This window comes from Dromiciops gliroides, chromosome 3 (assembly GCF_019393635.1).
Source record: "Dromiciops gliroides isolate mDroGli1 chromosome 3, mDroGli1.pri, whole genome shotgun sequence".
NCBI lineage: Eukaryota > Metazoa > Chordata > Mammalia > Microbiotheria > Microbiotheriidae > Dromiciops > Dromiciops gliroides.
The window spans coordinates 596,654,608-596,672,890 of NC_057863.1; the positions used below are offsets into that span (position 1 = coordinate 596,654,608).

General features: G+C 41.8%; 1 protein-coding gene across 7 annotated transcripts in view; it reads left to right on the forward strand.

The window, feature by feature from the left end:
* Window positions 1-14,240, forward strand: part of LOC122749285 (S100P binding protein) — a 30,891-nt gene extending 16,651 nt beyond the window's left edge. For all 7 annotated transcript variants that reach the window (XM_043995571.1, XM_043995569.1, XM_043995568.1 and 4 more), the window contains 2 exons: window positions 7,415-7,514; window positions 12,922-14,240. In XM_043995571.1, the coding sequence (XP_043851506.1) occupies window positions 7,415-7,514; window positions 12,922-13,066 (245 nt within the window). In that variant the 3' untranslated portion in view covers window positions 13,067-14,240. The remainder of the gene's footprint in view (window positions 1-7,414; window positions 7,515-12,921) is intronic.
* Window positions 14,241-18,283: the final 4,043 nt, after the last annotated feature.

Sequence of the window (18,283 nt, forward strand, 5' to 3'; positions counted from 1 at the left end):
TTTTTATTATCTTACCTCCATTTCAGAATCTAGCTCTCCCTCCCTGCTTCCCCCTACCCAGTGAGCCTCCCTGGTAGATCTTGAACCAGAGAAGAGCTACTTAACTGCTGTTAGGCCATCATATAGGAGAATATTCTTGTTTTTCAGTTTTCAGAGTACTATGAGTGCTTTTTTTAGAAATGCATTTTGTTTTTACATTAAATTTATTTCCAGACTTCTCTCCTCTCTCCCTTTAGTGAGTCTTTCTTTGTAATAAGAATTTTTTTTTTTTTTAGTGAGGCAATTGGGGTTAAGTGACTTGCCCAGGGTCACACAGCTAGTACGTGTTAAGTGTCTGAGGCTGGATTTGAACTCAGGTACTCCTGACTCCAGGGCTGGTGCTCTATCCACTGTGCCACCTAGCTGCCCCATGTAATAAGAATTTAAAAAGTTTGGAGAAGCATTTCAGCAAAACCAACCAGTATATTGACTGCAAATGGCTGTTTATTCCACACACGTTATACCCACCTCTGTAGTGAAGGGAGGGAGAATCATCTTCTCAGCTCTTCATGGGGTCAAGCATGGCCGTTAAGATTCCACAGCCTTCAGTTTCATTTGTTGTGGTTGTTGTAGCTTTGTTTTACTTCACCGTGCTTCAGCTTATATGTTTTCCTGTGTTCCTTTGAGTTTGCCATATGCAGTACACTTTGTTTAGCTACTTCCCAATGAATGGGCACCACCTTGCTTCTAGTTCTTTACTACCACAGAAAGTGCCACTGACAGTATTCTTGGTACATAGGGAGGCCTTTCTCCCTATGACCTGTCTTGGGGTATATGTCTAGTAGGGGTCTTTCTGAGCCCAAAACCACAACATCTTTTTTGTAGTCTTTTGTTAAAGGTCAAAAAAAATCCCTATCTAAAGACCTGTTTAATTTTTTTTTTTTTTTGGTGGGGCAATGAGGGTTAAGTGACTTGCCCAGGGTCACACAGCTAGTAAATGTCAGGTGTCTGAGATTGGATTTGAACTCACGTACTCCTGAATCCAGGGCCGGTGCTTTATCCACTGCGCCACCTAGCTGCCCTGACCTGTTTTAATTTTAACCTACCTGGGACAGCTAGGTGGCGCAGTGGATAAAGCACCGGCCCTGGATTCAGGAGTACGTGAGTTCAAATCCAATCTCAGACACCTGACATTTACTAGCTGTGTGACCCTGGGCAAGTCACTTAACCCCAATTGCCCAGCAAAAAAAAAAAAACAACAAAAAACTTTTTAACCTACCTGATTGTAGTTCTGATCAATACTTAAGCAAAACCTTTCTTTGAAGGTAGCTCTTATCATATTTCTCCCATCATTCATTATTTGCCTTTCTCCCAACTAATCCTAAAGTCCCTTGCAAACTGGCTTTAGTTCCTACCACTACCAGAATTGTTCTTTCCCAAATTTAAAAAAGAATGACTTCATTATAATGACCTTTTTCGGTTTTTATCCTAGTTGATCTTTCTCTAGCATTTATTGTTATTGACCATTCTCTCTTGTTACTTTTTCTTCCCCTTGCTTTCGTGACACTGTACTCTCATAATTTTCCTATCCTTCTGACAATTCCATCTGTCTCTTTCAGAGACTTCCCACATCCTTAATGTGAGCCTCCCCCGAAGAACTCTTCTTGGCTCTTTTCAATTTCTATAGTCTCTCTTGGCAGTCTTAACTAATTTCATGCTTTCAATCATGTATTCTGTTCAGTTGACTTAAACTATACCCAGCCTCAGTCTCTTCCCTAAACATCAGTTCTGTATCTTCAACTCCCCATCTGGATGTTGCTATTTGTTTGTCTTGCTAGCTAGCGCTTCAAACTCAACATATTGAAGTTATCCCTTTTCCTCTCCCCACAAAAAGAAGCCAACTTTCTCTGAACTTCCTGTTGGTAGATATTACTATCTTATCAGGAGTCATTCAGGTTCCAAATCTGAGTCATCTTTTAGTTTTTCCCTCCCTTTTTTTCTCATCCTTTCCCCATGTCATTAGTTGACAAATCCTAATAATTCTTCCTTAAAATGTCTTGGAATTGGGGGCAGCTAGGTGGTGCAGTGGATAGAGCACCGGCCCTGGATTCAGGAGGACCCGAGTTCAAATCCGGCCTCAGACACTTGACACTTACTAGCTGTGTGACCCTAGGCAAGTCACTTAACCCTCATTGCCCCGCAAAAAAAAAAAAATTCTCTTAGAATCCATTCTTGCTTCCATTTCCATTGCTGCCACTGTAGTTCAAACTCTCTAAATGTCTTGCCTGGATTATTATGGTAGCTTTCTAATTAATCTTTCAGTTTTCACCTCTCCAATCTAGTTTATCTTTCACACTACTAATAAATAACTTACCTAAAGCACAGTTCTGATCATTTCACTCCTGTACTTAAAACCATGACTACTTGCCTAGGAGCTACCAAATGAAAACAAGAAACTCAGTATCCTGGCATTCAGGGCTAGCCACAACCTGTTTTTCTTTCTTTTTCTTTCTTTTTTTTTTTAATGGGACAATGAGGGTTAAGTGACTTTCCCAGGGTCACACAATTAGTAAGTGTCAAGTGTCTGAGGCCAGATTTGAACTCAGGTCCTCCTGAATCCAGGGCCAGTGCTTTATCCACTGCGCCAGCTAGCTGCCCCACCACAACCTACTTTTCAAGCCCTATCTCACATACTCTAATTATTTTATTTTATTTTTTTTTTTTCTGGTGAGGCAATTGAGGTTAAGTGACTTGCCCAGGGTCACATAGCTAGTAAGTGTCAAGGGACTGAGGCTGGATTTGAACTCGGGTCCTCCTGAATCCAGGGCCGGTGCTCTATCCACTGCGCCACCTAGCTGCCCCTACATACTCTAATTATTGAAGATAAATCGAATTCTTCTCTTATTTCTGATCTCATCTTCTCCTTTGCTTACATTGTCCTCTGTACTTGGCATGGACTGTTTTCCGTTACTTTTCGCAATCACTGCCTGTTTTAATTTTCAGAGTCCAACTTGCTTATGAGCTCACCCGTGAAGCTTTCCTGCTGCTCCTAGTTGTCAGGGAACCACTCACCCGTTACTTTGGACCCCTCCTTTGCACTTTTCTTACTCCGATTTTTATTACAATTTTTCGTGATTGTCTCCTCTTTATTATTAAACTATAAAGTCTTTGAGGGCAGAAACTATGCCTAATTTTATCTTTGTATTCTTGGGGTCTACCACAGGACTTGGCATGTAGGTGTTTAGTACATGTTTGGATTGTTTTTGAGGGGGCTTATAGGGAATCTAAAAGTGACTTGGCCATTCTCAAGCTCAGTGGGAAAGTTCCAATTATAAATCAAATCAGTGTAAATATAATAGAGTTTCAGGGCAAAAAAAGTCCTCAGACCATCTAGTCCTGCCTGTACCTGAATAAGGATCTCCTTATAAATCCATGGCAAGTGGTTATCCACTCTTGGCTTGCAAACCTTAAGGGAGAGGGAACAACCCTCCCTCATTCCACTTACAGAGAGCTCTAAGTGTTAGGAAGCACTTCCTTACATTGAGCTTGATGAATCTGCTTTTCTGTCTTTTTCCCAGTGGTCCTAGTTATGCCCCTAGGGCCAAGCAAAACAAATCTAATTCCTTTCCTGAATGACACTTCTTCAAATGCTAGAATAGAGTGGTTATAGCCATCCCTGAGCTTTCCTTTTCTCCTTGCTAAATTCAACAGCACCCCAAAAGCTTTTTATCAAATCCTTCCTTTGTACTAGGCGCTGGGCTTATCAAGCAAAATTGTCTCTTTGCTCAAGGCTCCTGCATTCTCCTGGAACTGATGGATATACAAAATTTTACAAGGTAAAGTGAGGAAGGAAAGAAGACCAACAACTTGGGGTAGGCGTGGGAGAGGAATCTGGTCAGGCTCCAGTCTGCAAGCACTGAAATGACTTTGTAGTTATTTGTGTATAGGCTGGATCCTCCCAGGAGAATAAAGTTTCACTTAAAAATATTTTTATTACATATTTAGGGCAGGGTCTAGTTTTGCTTGTTTTTGCCTTTGTGTCCTCTTGGTGCTTGTCGTGTAGGAAGCACTTGATAAACTTTGTTGAATTGAGTTGGATTCTTGGAGGTGGTGACATCTGAGCTAAGTGATAAAAATTCTGTAAGGCAGAGATAAAGGTACCAAGGTGTGGAGGCAGGAGATGATGTGTTGCATTTAGAGAAGAGTTGGTAGTCTAGTTGGACTGGGATATGGAGTCTGAATGAGGAGGGTATGAAATCAGGCTGGAAGGTAGTGGAGTAGTCAGATTGTGGAGGACCTGAAAGGAGAGGCTGTGACATTTATATTGAAGGCAGTGGGGAGTGTCTGATTGTGTGAACCATCGGAGCCTTCTGCGCAGTGAAGTAACACAGTTAGACATGTTCCTTTGTAAGATCATTTTGGCAGCCTTATGGAAAATGGATTAGAGAGGAGAGAAGTGGGGACACCTATTAAGAGGCCATTATAATGGTCCAGGTAAAAGGTAATAATGGTTTGAACAAGGGGAGCAGCCATATGAGCAAAGAGAAAGGGATGGATATTGACTGATAGAATATAAGGTGATATATACAACCATTTCACCTTTGCCTCTAAAACTACCTGACTTCCTTCCAACATTAGTCCATGTAGCAAACCTTTCCTGATTCCCCAGTTGTTGGTGCTTTCTTCCTCAAATTATCGTGCATATACAATTGTTTGGCTGTGTACATGTTTTATCCCTTCTCTGGAAAAATGTAAGCTCCCCAGAGGGGAGTGAGTGGTTTTTTGTTTGTTTTGCTTTATCTCTGTCTCCGTTGCCTAGCATTGTACCTCTCACGTGAGTAGACCTTAATAAAGTTTTTTGGATTGGATTAATATTCAGAAAGGAGAAGGAAGTAACTGGAATTAGGTGAGTAGGAGGTATAAGTTTGTTAACCATAGGACTGAGAGATTACCACTTGAGCAGGGCTGCCATTTTCCAGGGTCCTGTGATGATACTGTATGGCCTCAATTTCTAGGGCTTCTTCTCTGAACACAGAAAAGCAGAGGTAGAGGTGGGAAGGGCAGAGGTTACATATAGGACATCCCATGGAATGGCCTTCCTCAGGAGGTGGGTGGTGGGTTCTTCCTTGTTAGAAGTTTTCATACAGGTACTGGATGACTACTTTTTGGGTGTCAGTGAGGATTCCTTTAGTTTATGGATTGGACTAGATGGATGCTCAAGGCCCCTCAGACTTTTAGATTCTATCAATCAGGCAATAAATATTTTTTTGAACACCTCCTACACACCAGGCACTGTGCTAAGTGCTGAGGATACAAATGTGAAAAAAGAAACTTAGTCCCTGCCCCCAGTGAGCTTACAATCTAATGTTGAAGGCAACATACAAAAGGAAGCCAAAAAGGAGAGGAGCAGAAGGTATCAGGGCCTGGTGGAAAGGTCAATCAGAGAAGGCCCTAAGTAGTGCAGTCAGGAGAGAAATTACATGTCTGAGCTCTCTCCTTAAATGAAGGTTTGGAGTTCATGGCCCTCCCCTCCAATCAGAGAGGCAGAGGCTAGTGATGAGGCAGAGTGCCACCACTGATGAGGTCTTGACAGGATGATGTGGGTATCCCAGTAATTTCTGAGGCTTCCTGGGACCTCGTGGAGAAATCAGAGACTCTGTTCTGTTAGTGATGATGATGGGTAGAATAGAAAGAATTGTAGAAGATGAATAAGTTCAATTTTTGACCCCATCAGCACTTGATTTTGTATAAGCAATTAAAAAAACAAAACAAAAAACTAACAACCCAGCACAGATTGTGTTTGCTTCTCCTGTTATTTGAGGGTTTTCTATCTCCTGCAAAGGTCTGGGCCATTGTAGAACTTTCAGGTAGAGTCAGCTAGAAAATGGGTGACTATAGTCATACTAGACAGAGTACAGATTCTTTGATCTATAGATTATCCTGTTTGAATGTAAACTCATCAATCTGGTCGTGTAGATTCCAGCTACCAAACTTCTGTCTCACTTCTATAGCAAGGAAAGGTTGCAGGGAGTCTCAGTTTAGGTAGAATATGCTGAGTGATCCCTTCTAGCTGCTCAGTGGTTCAGGTAGCTTAGAATCCAGAGTGTTAAGCCTGCCATTCTTTCTTCCTTGTCTATTTTGAAATGAGTAAACTTCGTCATGAGAGGTTTTTAGTCTCTGCTGCTGGGGTAATAAGGCTCAAGTACCAGGTGGTGAGAGATGAGTGGGCTAAGGGACATGCACCGCAGAGACAGTCTTGGAGCTGTCAGTGGTTCCATTTTGAGACCTGGACACCAGGATGTGCGTACTTTGCCAAACCTCCCTTGGTGAAGTTCTGGCAGGATCACTGCAATGTGAAACCTTGGAAGAGTTGATATTTTTCTGAAAGGGCTATTTCTGCACAATTGGGAAGGCACAATTTGTAACCACATGCTTGAGAACAGATTCATTCCAGAATCTGAGTTGGAAAGGACCTCACAGTCCTTCAAGTCCAATGTGTACCTGAATAAAAGTCCTCCCTTCATCATACCCAACAAATCATCCAGCTTGTTCTCAGAGAGCTCCAGTGAGGAGGAAGTGGGTACAAATGCCCAAGGCAGACTTTTGATAGCTCTAATTATTGGGAAGTTTCCCTTTATATTAGGGTCTACATTTGTCTCTTTTCAACCTCCACTCCTTGCTCCTACTTCTGTACTCTGAGGCCACACAGAACAAGTCAAATCTCTCTTTCATGTTAAAGTAGCTATCATGTATGCCCTGAGTCTTCTTTTCTTCAGGCTAAACATCCTCCATTCTCCCAGCCAACCCTTATAAACTTGAGGCCTTTCACCGTGCTGCTCATCTTCTTCTGGATGCCCTCCAGCTGTGACTGGCCTTCCCAAAATGTGGCACTTAGAACTGAATACAATATTCCAGATATGTCCTGGTTTAGAGGGCAGCAGAACTGTCACCTCCTTAGTCCTCTTAATGAAACCCAAGCTAGTATTGACCATCTCGAAGGCCTTGTCATGCGGTGGACTCAGGTTTAGTTTACATTTCAACTGATTCCTTCATTTAACTGTTGTTATTTGGTCTTTTCCCTGAAAACTAGAAAGTAATGTGAGTTTGGAAGAATTCTTAGATATTATCATAGGCCTCAAAGAAATATCTAATGCATGAATGCTAAGCTATTGTTGATATTCTGATGCATATTATGAAAGTTTCATAGTTCTGGGAAGTTACAGCCAAACAAGCACTAAAAATTTTCTCTCCTCTTGTCTTGTGGTTTTCTTGGTTGCCTGTGTCCACATGAGCCTTATGATATTCCTGTGAGTTGACTGCCTTTAGATGAAATATCTGTTTCCCACATACCTGCGTCCTGAATACCAACCCAGATGATGTTCTTAGGTTCCAGCCCAAAGAGGTACTCTCAAATATTGACCTTTGTATATTGTAGGTACCTTAGGCGAGTTATATGCCTTGATGGACCAAGTTGCTAATGTGGAATATCAAATGCATGACCAACGGTGGCAGCACCCATCAGACCTCACCATGAGGTAAGTAAGTGATTTGAAGGATGAGAAGAGTGGGACTTAGCTGCAAAAAGAGGGTAGTGTGCTTTGGGGGGGGGGGGGCAGGACAATGAGGGTTACATGACTTGCCCAGGGTCACACAGCTAGTAAGTGTCAAGTGTCTGAGGCTGGATTTGAACTCAGGTCCTCCTGAATCCAGGGCTGGTGTTTATATCTACTGTGCCACCTAGCTGCTCCTAGTATGTCTTTTTAAGATTAATTAATAACCTCAAACTATTGAAAGATAGAAGAGACAGGACTATAGATAGTTTGGTGGTCAAAGAACAGTCTCTTTCAGATTCAGTCATTTTGGTATCTGCCCATAGCTGATATAGTGTGGCAGGGACATCTTTCACCATATAGCAAGATAAGCTCAAAATGGGTACATGATTTAAATATAGAGGGGTGATATGAGCAAATTAGGGAAGCATGGAAAAAATTACCCATCAGATCTATAGATAAGGGAAGACCAAACAACAGAAAGGATCATAGGAGATAACATAGATAATGGTTACGTTAAATTAAAAAGATTTTACACAAACAAAACCAGTCCAGCCAAAATCAGAAAGTAGGAAAATGGGGAAAATTTTTTGTAGTAAATTTCTCTGGTAAAGGTCTCACTTCCCCCAAAATAGGAAATTTGAGCCAAATTTCTAAAAATAAGAGCCATTCCCTAGCTGACAAATGGTCAAAGGAGATGAACAGATATTTTTCAGAAGAAATCAAAGCTCTCAATAGTCATATATGCTCTAAATCACTATTGATTAGAGAAATGCCAGTTAAAACAACTCTGAGGTTGCACCTCATAGCCATAAGAGAAAATTTTAAAAATAAAAATTGCACCACCTGGTCCCTGGGTAACATTGTAGCAAGTCACTTGTGTGTCTGGCGACAGTCCACTGTGGTAGCAGAAAGAGCACCACATTAGGAGAGCCTGGCTTCTAGTTACCACATTGTTCCTTGTTGCCTGGCTCACTTAACCCCTGGGCTTGGATTTGTTATCTATAAAATGAGGGGATTGCACTGGACCCCTTCTAGCTATAAAATTCTGTAATTCTAAGGGAGGTAACAATGATCCAGCAAGATAATCCTCAGGAGACCCAGGTTTACTTTAACAAACATTTATTAGGAACCTGCTGTGTCCCTAATTATTAACATAGGCGGAGAGATAAAGATTAAATAAAGTAGGGTTTCTGTCCTCATGTAGGTCAGTCTTGTCTGAGTCTCGAATGCCTAGCCCAGTTTTTGCTTCTCATACTCAGTTGCATTCTTTAAGATTCTCTATTTTCTGACTGAATTAGGGGAATTTGATAATGAAAATGTTGATGGGGGCAGCTAGGTGGCACAGTGTATGAAGCACCAGCCCTGGATTCAGGAGGACCTGAGTTCAAATTCGGCCTTAGACCCTTGACACTTACTAGCTGTGTGACCCTGGGCAAGTCATTTAGCCCCAATTGCCTCACCAAAAAAAAAACCAAACAAAACCAACCAAACAAAAAAACAAAAAAAAATGTTGATAGAATTGTATTGGCATTTCATCATCATTGAATCTTGGAGCAAGCCTTGGATGATTTGGAAAGGACCTCAGTGAGTGTCTAGTTCACTTCTCTCTGAAGTATGAATCCTTTCTGCACCATTCCAACAAGCGGTCATTTCTCTTACTCTTGAAAATCTATAGGAATAGGAAATTTATCATAGCCTGTTTTAATTTTGGTCAACTCTAAAAAATTGTTAGGAAATTCTACTAATAGCATTTATTTTAGTACTTTACTATTTACAAAGCAATTACATTACTACAATATTACAAAATAGGGGGGGCAGCTAGGTGGCGCAGTGGATAAAGCACTGGCCCTGGATTCAGGAGTACCTGAGTTCAAATCTGGCCTCAGACACTTGACACTTACTAGCTGTGTGACCCTGGGCAAGTCACTTAACCCCCATAGCCCCGCAAAAAAAAAAGAAAAGAATATTACAAAATAGGGGAAGTCAATATTAATAACCCTATTTTCTAGATGAGATAAATGAGTCATAAAGATGTAGAGTGACTTGCCCAAGGTCATAAAGTTTGGTTTTCTTATCATCCTTTAGATCCTGGTTTTTCTTTTGGGGCTACAAAAACAAGCATAATTTTCCCCAGTGACATCCCTTCATTAAATTTGAATCCCTTTTCCCTTCTTCTGTGTAAATCTTCTTCAAGTTAAATGTCAATTCTTGTGTCTAATTCTAGTGGTGGACAGGCATTAGTTCTCAGTCCCCTCACTATCCTGGTTGCTCCCTTTTAGACAGGGTCTAGATTATCAATGTCCCTCCTTAAATATGGTGCTCAAATGGGGCAGCTAGGTGGCGCAGTGGATAGAGTACCGGCCCTGGATTCAGGAGGACCTGAGTTCAAATCCGACCTCAGACACTTAACACTTACTAGCTGTGTGACCCTGGGCAAGTCACTTAACCCCAATTGCCTCACTAAAAAAAAAAAATATGGTGCTCAAAATGAAAATCTGTCTGTGTTCTGACCTTGGCAGATGAAGATGGGATGGTCACTTCTCTCCCTTTGGACACTAAGTTGACTGACCTTCTGGTGCAGGAAAACCCCAGTTTTGTCATGTAAACTGTTGTCTAGACACATTTACCCCACTGTGGTCTTAAGGTTGATTTTTTTTTTTAATGGAGGGAAAAAATCCAACAATATTTAGCCCTATTAAATTTCTTCTTGAGAAGCAGTGTGGCAGAGTACATGGAGGGCTGGCCTCAGAGGGAGGAAAATCCTTCTGCCACATCCTGGTTTGGTGACCCTAGACAAGTTCCTTCAATCCCAGGGCCCCAAGAAACTCTTTAAGACTAACTGGGGGGCAGCTGCGTGGCACAGTGGATAGAGGACCTGAGTTCAAATTTGGCCTCAGACACTTAACACTTACTAGCTGTGTGACCCTGGGCAAGTCACTTAACCCTAATTGCCACACACACACACACACACACACACACACACACACACAAAGACTAACTGGAAGAGCACTTGGTAATCTGCAGTAGTTGAGGTGGCTTCTCCATCAGGAAGTCCTTACACACCTGGGCTCACAGACCTAGTCCCCCAAAAGGTAATAATTACATTTGGCTTGATGAGGCCTCATGCTCCAGTCTCTTGAGATCTAAGTTGATGGGGACCTTAGAGTTCGTGTCATCCGGCAGACTTGAGAGGCCATGTACCAGCTGACACAATGGCAAAGCTGGGACTGGAGCCCAGGTCTCTTGATCTCTGTTCTTTGTACTTTTGGCGATACCATGCTTTGTCTGACATGAAAACATGCCCCATGAGTAACATAGAAGTAGCAGTTTGGGTATGGAGAAAAGGACCTTGGAAAACTCTTAAGTCATTCAGGTACGCTTGATTTATAAACTTTTAGAATTGAGAAGTTAAGACAATCCCCTAATAAGGTAGGCTAAGGACTCCTGTCTTAGGATAGGCCTAGTCCAGGTTATGTGGTCATTCTTCTTTTCCTTTTTTCCTCATTCATTAATTGAGTAGACTTGAATTTTTTTTCAGGTCCTCTGGGTTTCCCAGTGAGCCTAGATAAAGAGGTATTCATTCAGCTAACCAATCTTGCTCCTCTTCAAATTGTACAGTCATGTCCCCAGCATGCTTTATGGTAATGAATGCTGGACTTTTGGAGCATGGATGTAGCCACTCCCCTAATACCTTTATTGCCGAGTTTTATTATTTTGAATGAAACTCAATTTTTAAGACCTTGACCTAAGCCATTTCCTGATTCATGTTTGTACTCAATACCTCCTGCCCCAGAGCTGCTTCTTCAGCTGAGGTTGGTAGGTTTCTTTCTTTCCTTTTTTTGGCAGGGCAGTGAGGGTTGAGTGACTTGCCCAGGGTCACACAGCTAGTAAGTGTCAAGTGTCTGAGGCCGGATTTGAACTCAAGTCTAATTGAATCCAGGGCTGGTGCTTTATCTGCTGTGCCACCTAGCTGCCCCAGTAGGTTTCTTTTTGATGTGCTAAATGCCATTGTGAATCTGGTGTTGATGTGTATGTAAGATGAATCAGACAAGGAGAATTTGGATTTGGGTGATTGTAGTGGTACTATAAAGGAATGAATGGGAGAAATTTTAAGAAGGAGGAATTATTGATTGAATGTAGTAGAGTGAGAAAGAGGCTGTAGTAGCAACCACATTGATTTGGAATGAGAGACCTGGGTTTGAATGCCATGCTGCTTGCTAGCTAGGAGACCATGGGCAAACTGTTTCATCTCTTTAGGTCTTAGTTCCCTCATACATAAAGTGATAATATTTGAACTGGATGTCTAAAGTCCCTTTCAGTTTTAAAATCCTGTAAACCCAGGGTAATTTTGGCTAACTAAGGTAACTTTGGATGTTCTTTGTCTTAAAGAAGATTATACTGAGGTTAGAGTTTTACTTTTAGATTATAATTGTTCACCCTCCTTTGCTTACAACACATGGATTATTACTACATTTTTAAGACAAAGACACAGAAACTCAGATAAACCGCTTTCCCGTTGTCACAGCTTAGCAAGTTAGAACTTAATTTGTTAGAACAGTCATTCGAACCCGGGTCTTTTGATTCGAAGCCCATTATTTTTTTTTCCTTGATGTTGCATATAATAGCTCACATTTGTATTACATTTTAAGGTTTTTCTAAAACTCTTCCCATATAATATTCCCAATTCAAGTGCTGTCTTGTTTTACCCTTGAAGGTGTGGCTTTGCTTAAATGACTGGTCTAAGGTCACATAGCTAGTGGAATACTGATTAGGAACTTGAATCTAGGCCTTCTGCCTCTTAAATCAGAAGTGTTCTTTTACTCTGTGTCTTGTCACAGAAGGGCAATATGGAACCTCTTTGTTTCAATCCACGGAATTGGCCAGTCCTTAAACCTGCATTGTAATGCTCACATGATGATTTATTTTCTCTGGGAAATTCTAATTTTAACTGTTTTGTCCTAAACAACCTTCAGCTGTGTCAAGACATTGAGGTCCTTTTGGAAGTATAGGGCTGATGTGAGGAATGCAGTAAATCCTGCTATAAATGTCCCTATGGTTTCTCAGTCTATGTATTGGCCTTCCACTCTACATAGTAAGAGCATCTGTATGTTTCTATAGCACCTAGCACCATAATGTCTAGGTGCTAATTAAAATGGTTCTGAGGGGAGAAAAAAGAGCTATCATATTTACTATACCAATATGAAAAACCATAGCAAAAAATGGCTTTGGAGAGGGAAGTATTGTCTAATTGCAACCATTGAAATGTCATTTTCAGAGATTTTCCCAAATTAATGAGGTCACTAAAATGACGACCTTCTCTGCATGCAAACCTCCATACCAACATGCAGCACTTTCACCATTTGTCTTTTCTACTTTCTCTTCCTGGCAGAAACTACCCCCGATTCAGACAGAAGCCCCTACAGAAGTATAGCCTGACTCAGTGGGTGGACAGGAACTTTCGAAGCCATCGTCGGTTCCAAGGCCTTGCCGATCAGTTCCAGCACACGCCAGTTGTCTCATCCCCCCACCTATGAAGGAGTTGCCCACCCCATCAGTATTCAGAGCAATTTTTGCCTTTCTGTTTGCTTTGTAGATTCCTGAATAATTTTATTTTAATGAGACTTTTTTTTAAGAACTTGTCACCTTTTGAAAATGCTCGTTCATAGACTTGATTTATTTTGTACGAGGTCCTTTTTGTTTTCTTTAGATATAGTAAGGTGGTGTGTTATTGTGTATTTTTAAAAATTCATTTTGGATCAAAGGCAGTGGTCTCTCAAAAGCCCATATCTGGCCAGAACACTCAGCCTTAAGCAGAGTGAGCTCCTACCCTATAGAGTAGAGATCTACTTCTGATATCTAGAAAAAACAATTCTTAGATCTTTTTAAGGGAGGCAATACCAGTCCACAAGGAAGTGTATTTTAGCTTTAGTTACTCTGCAACTAACAAACTGGATTTGTTTTTTATTTTTGAACTCAAAATGCCTATCAGTATTTTGTAAATGAGTAAAGCCAGGGCAATTGAATTGAGTAAAGTAAGGCAGAAGTTCTACAGAAAGGACATGATAGAGCAAATGTATGAGCTCTCTTTCTGTATCTTCAAGATGCCATTGTCTTGGTCTTTTCATTCCTCATTAAACCATTTCATTTTGCTTGCCAGTATTTGCACACTCCTGGAACCTACATCGTGTGACTAACTGGAACAATGCCTGACCAATATCTTTGGGTCTGGTTGCATCCCCCTTCCTAAAGAATTTTTCCTTTTTCCTCTTCTACAGTAGCTACCACCTAGGGCTTCTGCCTAGAGCATTCCCACAACTTCTCTGCTGCCTTGTGGGAGGAGCGCCTTGAAGCCTTGCCTGTATAAAACAGACTAGAAATTCAGATGAAAGGAAAGTTGTCAGTAGGTCTTTACCCTTCTCAGCTTTAAATACAAGCTGTTGTGCTGTTTACTTTGATTCCCTATCCGGCATCAGCAGTGGGCGCTAGTGTCTTTGTTACTGATCCAGGGATACTTTGAGGGCTTGGGCCGTCTGCCCTGGAGGGGAACTGGAGTTCCCACACAGTAGCAGATAAAGCACTTCACTGGGCCACATTGACTCACTTTGGTGTTTAAAAAAAAGCTTGAGCCTTCCCTTGTCTATCCATTTATTAAGCATCTACTTTGTGTAAGACATACAAAGAGAAAATAAAAAGTTCCTTCCCTGTAAACACGTACTCATGATCATTTGGGGAAAGGGATGTGGGCACAAACGACTGGTTAAAAAAAGGTTCTGCCAAACCAGCTAACACACTGACCCCATCTGATAGCATAGCAACATTCTCCCTGGAATCTCCTGGGAGCCTGTGAAGCGTCAAGCAATATCTGGTCTTAGGGTTCAGTGTTCTAGTTCAGGCCTTCTTAAACTTTTTCCACTTGTGACCCATTTTCCATGTTGCCAGATTTTTCATGACCCCCACATTCAGTTATTCGACCCACAGCTTAAGAAGCTTTGTTCTAGTTGACATAGACATGATTTGGACTAGTGTCTTAATGGTTAAGTCTCTTGTCTTCTTTTAATATTGGCTTGTATTTATATGGTACCATCAGGTTTTCAAAGTGCGTTTTTATATAGGTTGCCATTGGAGTTTCATAAAAATAGTGGAAATAGGTATTTGCAGGTATTATTTTCATTTTTTGGATGAAGCAACTGAGGCTTGAAGTTGTAATGACCGATGGCCTAAGGTCACTAGGTGTCAACCAAGACTCGAACCCTGATCTTGTGGATAAGTCTGGTATGGTCCTGTTCAATACACAGAGAATCACAGAATGCTTCAGTCAGTATAGTTGTTCAGTCAACAAGTATTAAATATTTACTATATATATACACGTCAGGCACTGTGTTAGGTGCTGGTAACGTAAGTACAAAGCAAAAGTACAAAGAATGAAACAATCCCTGCTCTTGGTAAGTTTACATTCTTGTTTTTTTAAGTGGGCAATGAAGGTTAAGTGACTTGCCCAGGGTCTCCCAGCTAGCAAGTGTCAAGTGTCTGAGGCCAGATTTGAACTCAGGTCCTCCTGAATCCAGGACTGGTGCTTTATCCACCGTGCCACCTAGCTGCCCCCTGTAAGCTTGTATTCTAATGGGGGAGACATAGGAATCAGAGGGTAACAGATTTAGAGTTTAGAACTTGGAGGTCATCTAGTCCAAAGCTTTCATTTTACAAATGAAGATAACTGAGACTCGCACATATCAGTGACTTGCATAAGGCCACGTCTTGTAGGAAGTGGCAAATGCAGGATTAGAACCTAGGGCTCTCTATTGTACCATCCTGCCTTTTGTCTAGTCCAGCGCCCTTGTTTTGCAAGTGAGGAAGTGACAGGAGCCTGGAACTTTAATCTAGATCTGCCTCCTGTACTGAGCCACCTTTCCCAAAATGATACAGGTCTCGTCTTCCCTAGGCTTAGGAATGTTGCCTATTGTCGAATGTTTCCATAGAGGTTATACACATCTTAGGGGTGGTGGCATTCTTGTGGTCGTGTTTTTGCTTTTAAGTCAGCCTCTGTCTTGTTTTTGGCTTTGCTTTGACCTGGTCCTGCCCTTGGTATGTGTGTTTAACCTGTGGGGGTAGAATTTCTCTCCCAGTTTAAAGAAAAGTGACTCAGGCATACTTAATCTGGTAGGCCACAGAGGTTTTAAGGAACAAGCCTAAAAAGTATTTTCCATTTTCCTGGGTAGGACTTCATTCTTTCCCTGAGTAGTCCAGATTCTGGAACTTAGAAGGCAAAAGGCAAGTTGCCCTACAAAATGAATCAAAATCAGTTTATTGAACTGTTATTTTGTGCATTGATTTACTTCACAAGATGGCCCTGGAAGTAGACTGATAGTGAGTAAGACATGGAATATGGCTGCCTTGGGGAGCTATTATTATTAATAGAGAAGTTAAAATAAATCCAGTTGAAAGAGCAGGCCCGGCAGCTGTTTCAGGAGTCTGTTTTCTGAACCGATTGCACCCTGCCTCCGGAAAGGTTAAGGGCCAGTGTTTGGCTTAAGTTTAAAAGCATCCCATTGCAGGCTCAGCTGTAGGGTTTTTTATGGCAGGCTGACCTGTAATGGGAGATCTTGCCTTACTTAGGCAGATCAGATAAATGAGGGGATAGCCAGAGAATGTGATAGTCACATGGCTTTCCTATTTAAATAATCCTGTTTTTCTGAAGCTTTGGCACTTAACTGACTTGGACCAGAGAAGAAGGCTGTTCCCTAAGATTAACATGATAATCCATGAAACAAAAACAATACCAAGAACAATTCTTTGACATAACATGTTCTTTGAAGATGGTGGTGAGGCGTAAAGTAGTATAATAGGTATCTGTATTTTCAAAGTTTGGTATTTGTGTGCATTTGGTGTTGACTTGTGTGAGTTAAGTTAAAGAATCATAGAATAGAGCTTGGGCACACCTGGTAATCTAGTCCAGTTCTATCAGGCTCAGATTGTGGCTTTACCAGGTTCCCACGATCTGTGACAGTAATGATGATGATAATGAAAGTTTGCATTTAAATAGCACTTAAAGGTTTGCAAAGCACTTTACAGATATCTCATTTGATCTTCACTACAGCCTTGGGAGGTAGGTGCTATTATTCTCTCCACTTTACAGATGAGGAAACTGAGGCAGACAGATTAAGTGATTTGCCCAGGGTCACACAGAAGTAAGATTTGAACTCAGATCTTCCTGAATCCAGGCTCATCCTACTACATACTGTGTCCCCTACCTGCCTCATTCATTCAATATATGGCACACCCGGGCCCCTTCTGCCTCTCATCACAGCATGGTGATTATTGCATTACAGTCCTTCTGCAGAAAGATTATTTTATGAGTTTTCTCTGCTTTTATTTGTGTAACGGGTAGGGAATGACTTGTGTGTGAGGAAAAGCGTGAAAGATGTCATCCAGGGACGTGGATGACCAGAAAAGGTAGGTGTCTTGAGAATGAAGAGGTAGAGACTGCTTGCGTGCCGCCTTGGCCACTCACAAAACATTCAAGGGCCAGAGGAAGGCCTCCAGCTAGTTGGGTGGACCCCAGTGCACCTTGGAATCAGAAGAGGTGACAGTGACCATCTAACGGAGCCCTACATCCCAGCCAGACTGGCCTGGTAGCTGTTCTCCCAAGCGGATGTTCAGTCTCCTGTCTCATTTTCTTCTGTTCCAAGAGCCTAGCGAGGAGGAGGAGGGGGGGGGGGGAGCTGGAGCTAACCACTTTCTGAAACAGTTTGTTCCACTTTAGGATAGCTCTCATTTATTAGGGAGTGTTCGTTACATTCACCCTAAACATGCTTGTACAAGTACTCCGCACTGCTCTTATTTCTGTCTTCCAGGTGAAGGCCCTTTAGATGCTTTGGAGACCCTCTTCCCCCCACCCCCAACTTTTCCAGGCTAAATACCCCCACATCCTTAACTTCATCTCTCCCCTTGACACGCCCAATTTTCTTAAAATGTGGTATCTATATCGGGAAGCTACATTTAAGATGAGGTCTAACCGAGGCAGCCTGCGATGGGGTTATCACTTCCCTAGACCTGGACATCTTGCCTCTCAATACAGCCTATGATTGCATTACTTCTTGTAACTGCTATATCATGTTGTTGACTCATTGCACTAAGGTAAGGGTAAAGGGAATGATCATTCATACAGTGTCTACTATGTCCGAAGCACTCACTATGCTAAGCCCATTTGGTCTTCACAGCTGCCCTGGAAGGTAGGTGCTGTAAAACAGAAGCTATCCCTGTTTTACGGTTGAGGAAATTGAGGCAGACAGAGTGACTTCCCCAGGGTCACCCAGGAAGTGTCTGAGGCAGCATCTGAACTCAGGTCTTCCTGTCCCCAGGCTCAGCCACCCAGCTGCCCCAACAACTAAGTAGCAGTAAGAAAACCTGGCAGATGTTTTTCAAATTAAACACCAACTATCTATTGCTACCCTTTATGGGCAAGAGCAAGAGGCACAGAGGGATTGTATTCTGGAGCTCTTGCACCAGTGAAAAGTAGGGCTTGGAGATCACTCCACTTTAACATTACCCATGAAGAAGCTCTTCCCTTTGGGCTTGACAAAGAAAAGACAAATGTGTTGGCTAAAGTTTGTCGGTTTAGAACCTAATGCAAATTTCAGCTCACTATCAAATGTAAGCCCCAAAGAACCTTACGACCAAAAGACTGAAATGACTTTGAAATCTTCCCATTTAAGCATTTTTTTTCCTTTAATAGAAACTGAGTTAATTGCCAT